This window comes from Corvus moneduloides, chromosome 5, assembly GCF_009650955.1.
Source record: "Corvus moneduloides isolate bCorMon1 chromosome 5, bCorMon1.pri, whole genome shotgun sequence".
NCBI lineage: Eukaryota > Metazoa > Chordata > Aves > Passeriformes > Corvidae > Corvus > Corvus moneduloides.
The window spans coordinates 7,934,968-7,951,980 of record NC_045480.1 but is presented as its reverse complement, the minus strand read 5'-3'; the positions used below and the strand labels follow the sequence as shown (position 1 = coordinate 7,951,980).

Here is a 17,013-nt window from a genome sequence, read left to right as displayed (position 1 = left end):
CTGACAGCAGTCAAAGGCTCTATAGTTTCTCAGTAACTCTGCAGACAGGAGCACCAGAGAAAGGGCTTAAGCAGAGATTTGTGTTTGCAACCCGGCTCAGCAAATAATGTTTCAATTATCAGATTCCAAAATAGAATTTGGAAACAAAATATAAGCAGCGGCAGTCTGAAACTCGTTGCTGACTTTGCCTTTCAGAAATTAGCTGTAATTTTTTCCACTGCTTATAGGAGCCTCTTCTTTACTAAATAAAGTGGTGTATATAAATCAAACAAACTTCAGACTTTTAAGCACGGCGTTTATTTCTCTTCTTCTGTGCTGCCACAACAGCACATCAGTTTTTTCCCTAAACACTAAACAGTTGCTTTTATTTTGGCTGAAAATGCATAATTGTTTTAAGTGGCCTCAGAAGAAGCTTCAGTTCTGGAAATGAAAATAAAGCAATTCTCTTTTCTGTTTCAGCCTTACACTCTCCAGCCCAGTCTTGATGCCTTCCATTTCCAAGCCTGATCCTGCCAATGTGACTTGAAGCTCATTAAAATCCTCGCGGCAGCCAGCTCTGATAGTTTATTAGGAACTGAACCCAGAGCAGGCACCAGAGAGGAGCCCCAGTGCCCATGTCTGATGACAAATACCACCAGTTTTGACCTGATCTCATCCCTAAGGCTTACGTGCAAGTCTGTCTGCCCTGACTAGTGGGGAAACGTGCCTGCCTGCTGTTGCTGCCTTGTTTATAATTAAACCGGGCATGTTTCAATGCAGAATGTACAATTTAGCCTTTGACAAAGCTTGGGCACAGTGTTGCCAGCCCCCCTCTGTAACTGGAATGCATTTAGCGCTCTTCTGCAAAGAAAAAGGGGTTTTCTTTGATCACAAATTAGCCCAGGCTTTCAGGAACTGATGCAGGTGATGGCTTGGTTTTGTCAGGCTGTTTAAAAAATGGTTTGAAAGTACAGCATTCAACTTATCCATCTGGACTTAGGTGGGGTTTGACACCTCCTTCGCCCCTTTAGATGTAGGGGGGGAGAATTTCATGTGCTGGGCACCTCTCTGTCTCCCTTGCTGCGATGGAGACTGGGATATCTCCCATACTTAAACTGCCCCATAGCAGCTCCTACACGCCACAAAAACTCCTGAAAGCAGGAGGGAAGGGCAGGCTGATAAAAAAAAGCCTTATCTCCCTGCAGGCAGCACAGCATGGGGCAGGAGAGAGCCTGTTCCAAAGGGAGGGCTGTTAACAGCACCCTGCTCCAGCCAGGATGCTGGGGCAAGGCAGCAGCACTGCATGGCTTGAGGGAAACAAGTCCATAAAGCCAATGGACTGGCGCTGAGATGACAGCAAGATCATTTTATCAGATCTTTATTTATAAAAAACAAGCACATCACATTAAAAAAAAAAAAAAAAATCCCTGTAAAGCTGGGCCTGACACAGCTCTGTGGAGGCCCAGTACTGGCGCACAAAAGATGCATCCCAAAATGGAAATGCTCCGTGCCCCAGCGCTGATGCCGGCATTAATACAATTCAAAGCATTCCTGATTAACCAGAAGTAGTAAATAGACGTGTGCTGGTCCTATTCAGCAAAAAACATAAAACCAAACAAAACTCGTGCTTTCAAATGCCTGCCTGTGCTCCCCTTCGAGGAATGCGGAGCCTTTGCCGTCCACAGAAGAGAAGGTATTTGGCAATTCTAATTACCTACCCACCCCGGTGCCGCTCCAACTTAATTTTAAATCACTATTTATATGGACTATTTATATGTTCTTTGCCGTGGCAAAATGGGGACTTGTGCTTGTGACACAAGGCACTGTTCGCAGCGGCTCTGCAAACTTCCAAGAGGTAGCACTTTATCCCACGGGGACCACACATGGAGCTCGGAGACTATACGAGATGGCATGTGACACAACCAGCTATTCAGAGCTTGGTACTGGGCTGTGAAACCAGGGGGAAATTCAAATATGCATAATTCAAACACATTTGGAGAGGTGGCGAGAAATAAAGTTTTCTCAACTTGCAAGAAGCACATGTTGCCAGTCTTGAAGAACTGTCTCCAACCATTTCTTCCAACCAATCTGTTATTTCAATCTGTGTAATTATTTTCAGGGTCTCTGGCTTTTATTATAATGTATCTGGCTGCGTTACAGTTTTGTAACTGTACTGTCTGATAAGTGGTTGGTTTTTTTTTTTAAACTTCATACAAGGAGAAGAAGGGTGTGTACAGCAGGATGTGCACAGGGAATGTCCACACACAGGACAGCCTCAGCTTGAAGCTGCAGATACAAATTCTGCTTTCAGCACTAACTGCAGAGCCAGAAAAACTCCATTTGGCCCTATATATTTTAATAAACATCATCACATGATGTCTTTAACTTTTTTTTTTTTTTTTTTTTAAGGATTTTAGAAATCCAATGTGCTCTTCACTCCCTATTCCCTACTCTTATATTTATACTGGTTGAGGGGAACCAAACCCTTTAGCTTTGTTCTGGCTGTAATCCAGAAGTTCCCTTTCAAGAAAGCATTTTAGTGAAGTTAAATCTTACTATGTACCTTTTGCTCAATTAAAAAAAAGTCTTTCCTGAGCATTGATAATAGCAATGTTCACAAATTTAGTGTCTGGAACAAGATTATGTTGGCTCTCAGGTGCTGGTAGTTGAGCATTATTTGGTATGTGCATGCTACACTGCGCTTACTTGGAAAAGGAAGAATGTGTTTTAGTTGGGAGACTTTTATTTTAATAAACCCTGAAAATACCTCTATTGAAGCTGTAAAAAAAAAAAAGGGCATTTTTACAATTTTAGGTCAAATGCAATCTGACAGCTCTTTCATTATGCTGCATTTCTCAAAATTGCCCCAGCTCTTACAACTTCGCTTATCTGTGCCACCACAGTAGTAGTGTTATCTCTGGCAAACAGAAGAGTTTGGAACATCAGTTTTAGGACATTTTTGCCATATCCCCTCCAAAAAGCAGAGTATTCCACTGGGCAGGCTTACAGAAGGACTGCCCTGAGGGTGAGAAGGAGGAGCATGTACCAACCTTCAGCACTGTGACATACGGGGTCCCATCGGGTCCATATTTGCTGCCATTGACTTCCACGTGTTTCAGCCACTGGATGTGAGGCTGGGCATCGCTGTAGACCTTGCAGTGAAACTCCACATTGCTCCCTACCACCACGGTCTGGTTGGCAGGGAGCCCTGCTTGCAGGATTGGCCGGTGGGGTGACCTTTCTGAAAAACAGAAAAGAGGAAAAATCCTAGTTTACTTGCCTTTTTTTTTCCCCAGGACATATTCTCCTCTGAAACCTTCATACTCTGGCTTTTTAGGGCAAAATGTACAAAGCAGGTTTGTCCCCCACGGGTCTCCTGATCACTGCTCTACACAGTGCTTCTCAAGCCAGACAGGGAAGAACCACCTGGGAAGGCAGGAGGCATATCAGCCCTGCCATTCCTTCTCTGGCCCCTCTGCAGACCCACTAAGTAATTTACTGATCACAGATGTGAGCCTGAATCGTTAGCCAAAAAGAAGCTTGTTGTTGGTTTTAGAAGACACATGATCCAACACTTTGGGAAAGAAACCAAGCTCCTGCTTCCCATATCCTATCATGCAGCTATTCAACATCGCCACAGACCAGCTGTTGAGGGAAAACAGCGAAATCTCACCTAATACATCAAGCTGGTACGTGTGCCTAATGTTGCCATATTTGTTCTCCACGACACAGGTGTAATTCCCTCGATCTGATGGCACAACACTCTCCATCACCAGGCTCCACTGCTGGTGTCGCAACTAGAAGAAGAAATCAAACCTGTGGTCAAGAAATCAAGCTCGTGGTCGAGCACCATCATCACCAGACCCTTCAAACCAAATGAACAATCAGTGAGCTTCCACACACTTGGACCCCAGAGCAGGCCTGAACATCACAAGGAACTGTTACAAGGGTCATCAAAGTCTTAATGAGAAAAGGCATTAAGACCAATGCAAAAATGATGCAACACAATGTAAGACACTGAGATTTTAGCAGGGACTTCTCGATGTTTCCACAATAATCACAATAACGAAGACAGCTGACAACTGAATGTGGCACCTCTCACTAGAGTAACGACTTCAAAAGGCATCACACAAGATAATTCTGATCTGTATTTTAAAATGTGTGCGCCATGGGGGCAGCAGGTTATGGCATCTGTCTGAACAGAAACAGCTTTCTCCAGCTGAGTTAGTCCCCTAAATTCCCTCTAAAAAACACGTCCAGCCTCAAATGTGGTCCCTAGGATACTTGGTCAGCCCTTCTATTTTGGCACCAAGTTTTATACTAGTTGGTTTTCTGGATGTGGCTGATGTCCAGAGCTGATGGTGGTTCAGTAGCAGAAGGGGAAGCACAGCCCATGTCTCCACCCTGACCTGTTGCCCTGTGATCTCAGCTAGAACGTTTGTTTCTAGTGATCATAAAGGAAATAACGGATATGGAAAGCAAATCTTGAATTAATACAGAAAGCAACCAATAGTAACAAAGATGACTTCAGGGTGCATAGCATATAAAAGCTCTCCAAATCTCTGGATATTAATTTGATGCCTTCTGCTGCCCAAAGCAGAACATTGAACTTTATTAAACATTTTGAAGGTGACCCCAAGGACACAGAAGCAGGAGATTAACAACAATGCTGCACTATACAATGTCAAGGCCTGATAGAAAAAACAAGGGTGTAATTGCTCCTGGAGATTTCTTGCTGCAGCAGGTGAACTCAAATATGAAGTCATTTAACCTCTTTTGCTACACATAAATTGCATCCACATGCTTTCCGTAAAAGGGCCAAGTTGCAATCAAAGCCAGAACTTTGCAAAAAGAAGGTTTAAAACCATAGGACTAGACAGCTTAGTTGCAAGATAAGCAAGCAAAAGTAATTTTAACAATTTGTAGACCTCTGCAGCCCTGAAAACAGCAGTGCTGAGCACCCCATTTTTCAGAGACAGTTGAATATGGCATTTCCTTTCATTTTAGAGTGTGGGTAACAGGAGGCTGTGACCAAACATTTTGTACAGACATCTTGGCTGTGGCGGGTGTCTGGTCAGCTCTGACTGCACCTCTGCCCACACCTCTGTCCACCAAGGACAGCACAAATGGAGGAGCTCAATGAAGGAGCAGAATCAACATTTCACCTTTTGTAAAGCAACATCCCCCTTGCTGCATCTCTGTAACTGTGTGGCAATTACAGAGAGCCTGGACCCCGGGCCCAGAGCTGAACATACCAGACTGTCACGGAAGTTTCAATGCAAATTTGTGGCTGCTCAGTGGCTCATTTCCATACTGGCTTGTCTCATAGTTGTGCCTAAAGGCTTCTTCAAATCCACTTTTCAGCACTGCAAAACGTTTGCATCTGGAACCCCTAGGAGCTCCTCCAAGGAAATAGGGCTCCAGACACATGGATGACTCCCTAGTCTGACGTACATTCTAAAACCAGGTCCAAAATAGGTGTTTTACTAAGGATGCACTTTCAAAGACACTCTTATGACACTTTCAAAGAACTTCTCTTCATCAGGTTTGTGATGGGAACTTTGAACAGGGAAGAACCTGGGGGCACAGACTCATGGGGCAGAACTTGTTTGGAAACTTTAGAAGAAGTTTTTAGTTTTGAAAACCTTTGGAAAAAAATAATAAAAAAGGATGCTCCCAAGTTACGATAATCACTGCACTCGATGAAACACTAGAAACATGAAGTGGCTTAGTGCAGGCATAAATCAAGTGGGTGAGATACTGGAAATTCCTCTGGTTTATTTGGTGTTGTCATTCTTGGCTCTTTGTGAAACAAACATTTGCAGACACACTTGGAACCTCGTGTTTGCCAGACTGGTATGCAAGTCGGTGCAATGGTCTTGGGAAGGGATAATCCTCCATCTCCCCTCCCCCTCAATCCTTCCTTCTAGGGTCATTTAACACACACAGGCTTACGATATTAGAGATTCCAACACGGATTTAACCATTAATGCTCTTTGGGAAATTTCATATGATAAGTCATATGAATTTCTTTTCTTTACCAGTTAAGGATGAACTGTAACAAAACCAGGTTAGCCTGCCCATCATGTTTTCAACACTCACCCTTCTCTCTTGCAGGCTTTACACCGTGCAGTCACATGGGTCTAAATGCCATGTGCAAGGGGCAGATGTGGAAGAGTGGTCAGCTTTCATTTGCTGACAACAGACTTCTCACAATCAACATTTAAACTCTTTCACACACTGAAAACAAATGAGAACATTCCCAGCTCAAGGATTTCTGGGTTAAGACCAGATCTCAAGATGAAATAAGCCAACCAAACTCTGCCAGATCTGGATCTTGCCCATTCTTTTCAAGCTGCCTAATCCTGTTATGAAGTTAAGTTGTAACAGGGAATTTAAATCTTAAATACATGAGATATCGAGCAGGTTTTCAATCTCCTTTTCTGGTTCAAATCTCAGCTGATATCTATCAGTATATTTATACTGGATGAAATTTACACTAGATTACTTACATCTAACTGTGGCTCATGACCAAAACCAAGCAAATAAAGGAAGCAAAATTACAGAGAAAGATGTCTTTATATCAAGAAGGGGACAAAGAACTATATCTAGACAGATAGAGAGCTGAAACCAATATTCCTGTAATTGTCCTGACATTGCCTTCAATAGCTCTTTTAAGCATTGACTTGTTGCTGGAAGGTGCCCCTAGAGAAACAAAGCACAGTGATGCCAAAGACTCACTACCATGTTTCAGAGGATGAAACGTGTCAATTTAAACTCAAAGATAGATTAAAACTACTGGAAAGTGGGTAGGGGAATTGCTTTCAGCTTCAGATTTTTTTTCTGCAGGCATAATTTATTGCAGCTGATGTGACACAGTTTAGTAAAAAGCTGTTGGAATGGCGCACGCAAGCCTGAAAAACACTTCATGATGATCCTTACAGCCTGCAATTAGTAAAAGATGCTTGTGCTTTGTGAATGTCATCTGCTGAAGAGCAGTTCACCCACAGGAGCTGCCTCCCCACTTCTTTTCCCTCCACAGCTTTACAGAAGATCCAAACCTGAGCGTGTTCTTAGCCTCATCCAGGCAGGAGCAGGGTCAGGACTGAGGAAGGAGCTTTAAAGGCTTCACTGAAGCAATCACAAAAGGCTCTTTCAGGAACAGGTCTGAGCTAACAGGAAAGAAACAGCCCAAAACTGTGGGGAGGGAAGACTTTTTTTGAATCCTTCTCTGGTTTCTGGAGCATGGCATGCTTTGCATGCCCAGTCCCCTTTCAAAACACTACGGATGTGGCAGGCATCAGCACACAGCTATTCTGAGTACTGATGAAGGTGCCTTCCTACAAGTCACCTTCTCTCCTTAGCAGCAGAGTCCAGGGATATGTCAGGGCTGGCAGAGTGCAGGCAAAAGTTGCTGCTCAGGAGTCCTTCCTGCTATAATGATTTTGTTATGATCAGCTGCACCAGTTTAACTGTCCCCAAATAAAAGCAGAAAAAAGAGTCTGACTATGACCTCAAGGGGACAAAGTAAAAACAACAGCAGCAAAATCTGAGAAAAGCTGATTTTCCTTTTAAAATCCTGCCATAATTCATCAGATGAAGTAGCACAGAGACTTCTGGCTAATTAAATAATTTGACTGCAGTGGAGTTTTGTGTCCCTGAGCTCTATCTGTAAACACGAGCCAGAGCATTTTCCAGAACACCTCATGGTAGAAAGGAAGCAGGGAGAAGAAAGCAGCCAAGGAGCAGATGCTATTACTCTGGCTACAAGGGAATCCAACACTTGACCAAAGGTCAGTGATTTATACCACAAGAATGTTAATGACTACCAGCATGATGATCCAGCTCTTTGGTGAGTTCCTTCCTATACCTTCAAAGGACACTGAATAGGTTTTCTTTGACAGCTGGGAGTAGCTATGGCTTGGTCCAACACATCTCAATGCACTGGGCTCATCTCCAGAAATTAGGACAGAAGTTTCTGCTCCTGCTTTTTCATCCCTGCTCACAATACAACCATAAACCCAGCCGTGTTTTTACCTACTCCCTGAAAGACCACGATAGACAAACTCAGAGGGAATTAGCCTTTGATCCCAAAGGACAGCAGTCCTTTTTAACACTTTGGTGCCAAGCCATTCCTCAGAGTGCAAGAACCATCTTCATTTCTACACAGTCAGGACAGGCCTCTTAGAACTACTGATGTTAACCACTGTGCAATACAATTTTCTAGTTGATAGAAATAACAAAAACTGAGATCCAGACCAAGACCTTACCTTAATGCCCCCAATCCTGTGCTCCCCTTTGAACTCCTTGCCGTTTTTCAGCCAGTAGATGGAAGGAGTTGGGTTTCCACCCGCCGGACATCGGAAGCGAACGGTGTTGGCGGCAGGAACTGCCAGCAGCTTCTTCTCCATCTTATCTGGCCGGGTCCAGAAGGGGACACCTGAGAAAGGAAAATCCAAGCTGAACAGGCCGCTTTCTGCCACAGAGGATATCAGCTGGTGAGCAGATGCATTTGAGGAGTCTTTGGCATGTGTAGATTGACAGTTAAATTGCTACCTGCTGCAGTTAAGATAAATGACACAGAAATGCTTTCCAGCTAAATGACTCTCATAGACATAGACAGGGTGTTTGCCTTTCGGTTTTGCGATGAAAGGTTCATGACCAGGTTCTTGTCTTGGTAATGCCAGTATAAATCTAAAGTGGCTGCTTTTAAATCAACAAGTAGAGTTATCCCAGATCAGGATGAGAATCTGGCCTCAGCGTGTAAAAAGATACAGACGCACCTTTGAGACATTAGTAGCCAAGAAGCATAAACAGCAGAAAGATGTTAGGACTGTAAAAGAATGTTGATGGGCCAGCAAGGGAGCAGAGAAGAAGTATGAGCTGAGTGCACTGGAAAATGTTCCTCCTCAGTGAGTATAAATGTAGTGTAGCCTCCTTAAGGGAAGGAAAGAAAAAAAACACGCCAGTGCCAAACTGGTTTATCATGTTTATGTTCTTTAAGTACGAGTGATTTTAGTTTTAAAGATTCATGTTACCTTTGAACAGGGATAAGTTTTAAAACACCAGTGTTAGCAAGAGATACTTTTTATAATCTGCCTCGAGTACAGCTACGTTCCTTGGCTGGGTTACAAACATTACATATTAACTCCAAATTAAGGCAGCAGCAGTGGCAAACTCATTATACTGGGAAGAAAGAAAAAGTTTTTAAAAAAAGCCTCCCTAGCTTTCATTTCTGCTTAAGGAAACACTGCAGAACTGCACATGCTGTGTTTCCCTTGCCACACCAGGGCCACATCCAGCCCCCCAGATCTGTGCTCCACAACAAGGACAAAGGGAGATGGGGGCAGTGTTTGGGCTGCAAAATAGCAAGAACGGAAAGGAGTCTAAATGGCATCTTCTCCAGCTGGGTAGGAAAAACTCACAGACATGGAGCACCAGTTGCAGAGATGTGTGCTTCTGGCCAAGACAAACTGAAGGCACTGGTCCTCCAATAACTGCCTTGGAGAACACGATGGCCACCGAAGCTGTCGGGAAAGCATTGCTGCTGGCCTCTCCTGCAGTGGCAACAATGCTCAGAAACACCACCCAGCATTACAGCCCCATCTCAGGGCTACTCTGAAGCCCCTGTAATGCCCTTCCCCTTAATGACAAGGGTGTACAAAGTTTTCCCTCTTGCTGTGTCCCTGTGAGATGCATGGGAGCTGCTCCATTTCTCCTGCACTCCTCGGTGTACTTAGCCCTGATGCATTTGGCTCCACGACACCCATCCCACTGCAATTCCAGCTAAATCAGTGATTGCCCCCATCTTAGTGTAAGTCCCCAGTGTCCCCCATGCAGGGTCCCTGCTGCATTCCAGCTCCAACGATATTGCAGGAAAGGTCATACAGCTCAGCCAAGGCAATTCATGTACCCACTGGTTTTTAGCATCTGCCAACACTCTCCTCATGGTCCCCTCTCCTTGCAAAGTCCACGAGGAACTGGATGTCAGGAGCTCCATCTAGGAGGCCCCTCCATGTGCTCGAGATGGCTCTGCTGGGCACATCGCTCTCATGTCTCATCTGCTTTCCCACCTCTGCAGTGGGATGGCTGGATGTAGGGTGCCTCAGTAACGCCATCCCAGCGAGGGAAATCCAGTACTGAGAGTTTGCATCTGCCCTCAGCCTGCCTTGTACAACAAGCTGTGATGCTTATCAGAGTCAGCCCCATGCATCAGTGGGATCTGTGCTCACCCATCCCGCGTACGCCTCATTTTTCAAACAACGAAACTGCTTAAGGCCCTTTTCTTGCCAGGATGGCACCAGATCCAGCAGGAGGTACAGCTGGCACAAACAACAGCAAAAAGAGGAATCCCCGCAATTCCCATGGTCCTGGAAAATCCCGGCTACAAACTTTGCTGTGAACACATAGGACACCCAGGAGGCCTGAAATATTACACGATAAAGTGAGCTAAAATGGGACATCATGCAGCCATCTACATCTACAGACATCATTCCAAATGGCAGAACTGCACAAAAGTGGGGAATATTAACGTGTTAATATTGGGAAAAAAAGTGGGGAATAATTAAAGTGTTAAAAAATGCCAGAAGAGTGGGTGCAACTGCTAAAGGAAGAACAAATCTTGATGGTAAAAGGATGTTATAGCAGGAAGGAAGGGCAGAAACCAAGCCAAGGCTGGGCAAATCCCCAGGCAGCAGGGGGAGTGAATGCAGAGGACACTTGGGGTGGTGTTGAGAAGGCTGAAGATGAGAGAGCTCCAAAAACCATGCTGGGAGATGTCTGGTCCTTGGTTTCTGAAGCTTGGGCCATTTTCTGGCCAAATGCTTCCTTTTGGCAATGCACCCTGTTTTCTGGGACTTTACATGAGGTCAACAGGGCTACAGGGGAGAGGTATGAGAAAGGCCAGGCATGGATGGAAAAGTCCCCTTTTGCCACCACCACAGAGGGCGGCCAAATAACCTGCTGTTCGCTGTTTGATTAACATATCTGCCCACAATAAATACTATTTTATGGTGCTGATGACACTCATCTAGGCACTGAAGTGTAATTACATCACACGATCACCCAGTCAGGACCAGGTTCCTCCTTTTGCTTTTTGGGGCTCTTCCCTTTTCCACAACATCTGCATGTGCTGCAGGGTGACGTTCCATCACATTTTTTCACTCAAAAGATGAGTTTGAATCTCACAGGAGATCCATCAAGCCACTGGCTGCAAATGTTGTTACTGAAGCCAAGGGGGATTTTGCTATCGGACATCAGAGCAAGCAAGATGGAGCCCAGGAAAGTTTCCAGCTGGGGATATTCTCCATATGGAGCAAAGGCAGGATTCACTCCTGCCTCCTGTAATTAGACATGGCTTCTTCCCTGAGTGCTTTCCCTCATTTGGGTGCTCTTCTGTGAGATTCAGGGCTTGCCAGGGCTGGGCACCCCTGGATTACTGTGCCAAGACTCAAACAGGGTATTGCTCTCAAGTCAAACTGGAACTGGAAGAAAGCATCTACACATTGAAAACAGTGCCTTTGTTCTCACTTGCAGGAGCAGTGAACAAAACATCCCTGCTTTTGCTTTGCTCTGCCCTCCAAGTCCTTTCATTACCACTTTTTAAGGGGCCTAAAATGTTGCTAACTCTTCTTTTCAAGCAAAGCTTGCAAAGCTCCAGAGAGTTTTGGGAGCAGGAAAAGAGGAAGCATGAAAGAGAAGAAAAATTTCTAGACTCGCTCTCTCTAAATTAATTACCAGCCACGATTCTGCATGTGCAGGTGTGAAGAAAAAAAAGGGACCCGCAAACATTATCACTGGCCCTTTCCCATCATCAAACACTAAGCCTGACGGTCCGCTTCATTCGTCAAAGACACCGGCCACCCATCCAACTGGAATGACCAATTAAAAAAAATCTGAGAGCAATACTTGGAATAATTAATACAGCCAAGCGCTCATTTAGCAATTAGGAGCTGCCACCAAATTCTGTGGCAGGCAGAATCAACCCTAATTGTGTAATTTCCCCAGCTGACGCCTCCGAGGACACAGCCAGATTTAATTGGAGATTATGGGGGCTCTTTGAAGGTGCTGGGGCTGCGCAGCGGGGGCTCCAAACAAACAGATACAAGAGGGGTAGGGAGCACTGGGGCAGAAGCGCAGTGTGTGAAAAGGAAGTTTTGTTTTTGTTTCAGGGCCAGGAAAAACAGCTGTAGAGAACAGAGGTATTAGAAAGCCTCTTTCTGCAAAGGGGGATCACAGTTTGTGACAAGGCTGCAACAAACGGGCTGATTTGAAGCTGCTGAAGTTCCTCCTTATTCTTTTCTGCTGCCCATCCCTAAGGGATGCCCCATTTCTGTACTGCCCTTCAGGGGGGAAGCTTAAGGAAGAGTGAGCAGAGCCGGGCACTCCACATGGTATTTCCAACCCTTAAAATTAACAAGATTGGCTTCAAACTCATGATGCTATTGGAATCAGCTTTCCAAACTCTCCACTATATGAGGATGAGAAACTCTGTTGAGTAACACAATTAAGCCGGAAAAGTAACTTATCATCACAAGGGGCCAGGACACAAGGATCTTGTTCAGTGATGTGAAGTATGGCAACACTCAGTGAGCCAGACCAGGATGGATTGCCTCCCCCTAAATATGAAGCATTATCAGTTATACTGACTAGATACCTTTAAGGTCCCTTCCAATGGTCCCTAACCATCCTATGATTCCATGGTATTTTTCTTTTGCATGAAAGTGTTTATTGCCGTTCCTCCTCTAAGTAGTGACCACAGCAATGTCTGATGCCCAAGCAGGAGCTCACACCCCCCATTAGTAGGGCACATTTTTGACACAGGAGATAGAGGACCTGGGTCTTTGGGCTGTCCACAGAACATAGCACTGTGTCTGCCTGCCTGGGATGGTCCTTCAGCTCCTGTTCCCAGTGGGATGTCCTGACAGTGGTGCTACCAGGGTTAACAACACAGCTCCCCAGGCTCAGAAGACCTCTGAGGGTTAAGTGGAGGACCTGACATCAAAGAAAGCAACATAATGCAGATCCATGTCACGAAATGCCATGAGGTTTCACTGCACTGACACATTAAGCTAATCAACCATTTTTAAAGCAGAAGAGAATCCAACTTTTTGTAACGAGACCTTTAAGCAAAGCCAGCCATTACCTTCAGGTCTAAAAACAGAGACAGTCTCAAAGACAAGAAGACCCAGAAAACAGGCTATAAATACATGTGGCGAAACATGTGTTTTCCTTTTCAGTGAAGAAAAACGTCTTTCTGTACCATAAGCCAGCTGATGTTTTGTGATACCTGTTGCTAAGAGATTGAGTTGTCTATAAACCACATAAAAAAATGTACAGAATGATTAGTTGTGCTCATCAGAAGCTGCTCTGCAGCAGGAAAAAATCCTGACCAAAGCAGACCTTTCTTCAGACTATTCTTCAGCAGGCACCAGGAGCCCTGAGCACCTCTGCAAAGGTGCCTGTCACCTGACAGAATTTGGCCCCTAATTAGAAGCTATCAGAAAACCACTAATTGCTGCTGATGGGTCTCCTGGCACCGTAATTCACCATTACTGTCCACACACTGCACACACAGTGGTATGAACTTAATATAGCAGGAGACCTGTTTGAAAGAGTCCTGCATGTTCAATGCTATGGCCAGGAGAGATTTTCCAGTCCTGCTGAACTCCTGCCAAAGTACATAGCTGATTAAGAGTTCAAATGCAAGACATTTATTTATTAAAAACACATACACACGGGCACCTCACTTTGCAGAAGTATAAAGAGCAGAATAAAACACAACACTTACACCTCTGAAGCCTGTAATGATCCTGATTAATGCTATTGCACTTAATGAAAGCAGCACTGGGATTGAAAGAGATTCACTGTAAAAGCACCAAGGGGCTCTGTCCCAGGACTCTCTTCCTCACAGGAGTGAAAGAAAAAGCCAGTAAAGCCAAAGAGGTTGCTCCCACTCATGGCATCAGTAAATTTGGCCCTTGGCTAGTGTAAATTTTATACTCTGACTCCTGTCAAGATGCAGTTAAGGACCAGAATCAGAATAGTTAAAGGTAATGCAGTCAAGGTTTGAAATAAAACTGGTGTAACATCAGTGTAGCAAAAAAAAAAAATATATATAGTAAGTGGGTTTGTCTGGATTTGCACACAAGGAGAACTTATGACTACCCATCAATTCAGATTCTCAGCATCAAGTCTTCAAAATACAGTACTGCTGCTGTAGGATTCCAGAGCAGCAATATCACTCTGGCAGCTGTTTCTAAATTTTTAGGTAAATTTCATCATGGTTACATCCTGAGGTCACTGATTTCAACCCAATGAAAGAGTTGCTGTGCGACTACGTGAACACCCAGATGAGCTGCACTGCTTGGGAGCCACAGCTTCTTCAAAGAAAAGGCCTCTGTATCCCAGAAAAACAAATTACCTGTATCTTCTGACTCATCATCGTCATCTTCATCATCACCCGATGAAGGGGAATCTGGAAAGAGACAGAGAAAGAAGTGAGGCAGAAAGACGATGGTATGTGGGGACACCATGCTGGATGAGGCTGTTGGTGTCATGGGCTCCAGCAAGGGAGAACATCCAAGTGATGGTTCACCCTTCCTTGCAGCTCCACCAGCCCACCCCTCTGATGCTGCTGGGCCAGGCAAAACTAGACAGGTGCATTCTGAACTGGAAGAGTGGTGTCATGAGTTTGCCAGTGCTCTGAAAACGGGGTCCCATGTCAAATGCTTCTCGCTGTGTGAAATGCTCTCTTCCTCATAAATACAAAAGAAATTCCAAACAGGAAAGTTTCTTTTGCAGAACAAGCTCTCTGACTGCTTTTTTTCCCCCCTCTAGCATTCACTCTGAAGACTTTTTATTTTACCATGTCTCAAAACTACTGGTCAGCATCTCTAACTCACTTTCCCTGCATTTTTCTTTTAACTCAATATGCCCCTGCCATATCTCCTTTCATTAACTCCTTGTTCAACCATGAAGACCAAAACTTTTGAACTTTTTGCAATCAAACCTCTCTCTCCATCAACATTTTGATGACTACTCCATGAACCAGTTCCCTTTGGTTATACTCCTCCCACAGAGGCACTTCAAGGCTGTAACTCAATACAGGTAAACAGGTGGGAATTTTCCATCTGTATCTTTCCAAAACATCCTAAACTGTTTCTTTTAATGTAGTCTAACATTTCACCTTCTCCAAGCTGTCCACAATGAAGGCTCAGTCCCTCTTCCCCCCACCTACTACTGTAGTGGTGTACTGTACTGATGACTACTGTAAATGTAAATGCCATTATCAGACAGTAGCTTAGTGTTTGATTTAGTTTACACAGTTTAGTTTAGTACAGTTCAGCGTCTGAAAGAGTTAGCATCACTGATGTTATATAATCTCCACGAATTTCTCTTTTAAAGAAAGGCAAAATGCTATCAACCCAGCAGCCTTTATGCTCTGAGACAGTGGTAAAAGAACTTGGCCTTAAACACTAGAAAATGGGAAACATTATGAGTGTTCAACATGTGGCCAGAAATGTCAAGCACTGCTTTAGATCAAGCCAGGCAGAACATTCTTCATTTCAAGATGCACTTGAGTTTTCTGCTGTTCTCTGACCAGCACAGTGGAGGTAAAAAATGGAAAAAGAAAAAAGGTGGGGAGGGGATAAAAGGAGGGGAAAAGAAGGAAAGGTGACAAGGTATTTTCTCCATCCACAGAAGCAAATAACACAGGAAACATCTCCCTGCCTTAGACTGCAGGGGCTCATCATGCTTTACACCTTCTCTTTGGCAAAGCCTCAAGAACGACTTTAAGCACGTATCTAACTGCAAATCCACAGTTGAGGTCCTGCTGGCAGCAGAACTAGGGAAATGCCATGGGGCTTGCTGAAAGTAAAGTGGATGTTTAGGTGTTTTGGCTGATCCAGCAGGTTTACTCAAGTCCCAGCGAAGGCAGAAACTGAGCCAAATCCCCACCAGCATCGACAGAGAAATCAGCACCTCCTCAGTTCTGCTCTCTCAGATTTGGTTACCCATATATTAACACACGATTATAGTTTACTTCTGCTTTCCAATGAATCCATCATGACCAGAGGAGTAGAATCAATTTTTAAACTAATTCAAAAACATTTTCACAAGGTCGAGGGAAGTCTTTGACCTTGCTTGTTTTTAAGATGAGAAGTGCAGCTTAGATTTTAAAACCAAATATCCCATGTTTATAGCTACTGTCCTATTCAGGTTACTAAAACATCACCTTTTCCAAATGGTGACTAAAAATTATAAGCTGTTTATCATTTACTAAAGCAGTAATCCTTTGCAGAAGTTGTTGAGTATTAGCATCAGCAAGAACTGCTCAAAAGGGCTTTAATTATGAATGAAAAGGGGTTTAATTTGTTCAGTTACCTGGTTAATGCTCAGCCTTGGGTATTTTGAAAGCTGTGCTTGCTGGTAGCAGCCTGCAGTCCATGCTCATACAGGGGTGCTGCTCAGCCACTAAATCCAAAGGCTGTTCTGTGCATGAAACGGTTGCAGAAATGGAGCTTCTGCCAACAGGGCTGGATATCAGTTTGGGCATGCAGCCTCTACTTGCAATCCTTTCCAAGTGCTCAGGTTTTAAGGGGACAGTATGTTTCTTTTTGTAAACTAGCAAACACTCAAGCCCTTGTCTGTCAAGTGAGGCATTTTAAAGAGATCAAACCCTGCTATTAATCAGCCTGGTTCTCAGCCCTTGAATGCCAGCTCCAGCATCTACTTGCTCTGCTTCCAACATCAAACATCCCCCTGTGCACAGTGAGAGTCGCTGCAGAACTGTCAGTTTGTTGCAGACTCAAATCTCATGGCTCTGTGTAGGAAAATCATGAAATCCTAATATCCTATCCTTCCTAGAACCTGGAAGCATCTCTCAAAATGGAACTTGCGTGTGGATCAGCTATTCCAAATACATCTAGCCTAGTTTTGCTCACTTAAGAACACAGATCAGAGCAATTCCAGTTTGTTAGTACAGCTTTAAACCAGTTTAACACAGAGAGTTAAGAGAATAACGCCAGCCCC

The 17,013-nt window shown here is 44.2% G+C and overlaps 1 protein-coding gene across 6 annotated transcripts in view; it reads right to left on the bottom strand.

Moving 5' to 3' along the window:
• FGFR3 (fibroblast growth factor receptor 3) overlaps positions 1–17,013 on the bottom strand; it is a 55,220-nt gene that overhangs the window by 15,095 nt on the left and 23,112 nt on the right. For all 6 annotated transcript variants that reach the window (XM_032108726.1, XM_032108727.1, XM_032108728.1 and 3 more), the window contains exons 3-6: positions 14,402–14,455; positions 8,250–8,419; positions 3,653–3,776; positions 3,030–3,220 (exon numbers count right to left, since the gene is read on the bottom strand). In XM_032108726.1, coding sequence (XP_031964617.1) covers positions 3,030–3,220; positions 3,653–3,776; positions 8,250–8,419; positions 14,402–14,455 — 539 coding nt within the window. The remainder of the gene's footprint in view (positions 1–3,029; positions 3,221–3,652; positions 3,777–8,249; positions 8,420–14,401; positions 14,456–17,013) is intronic.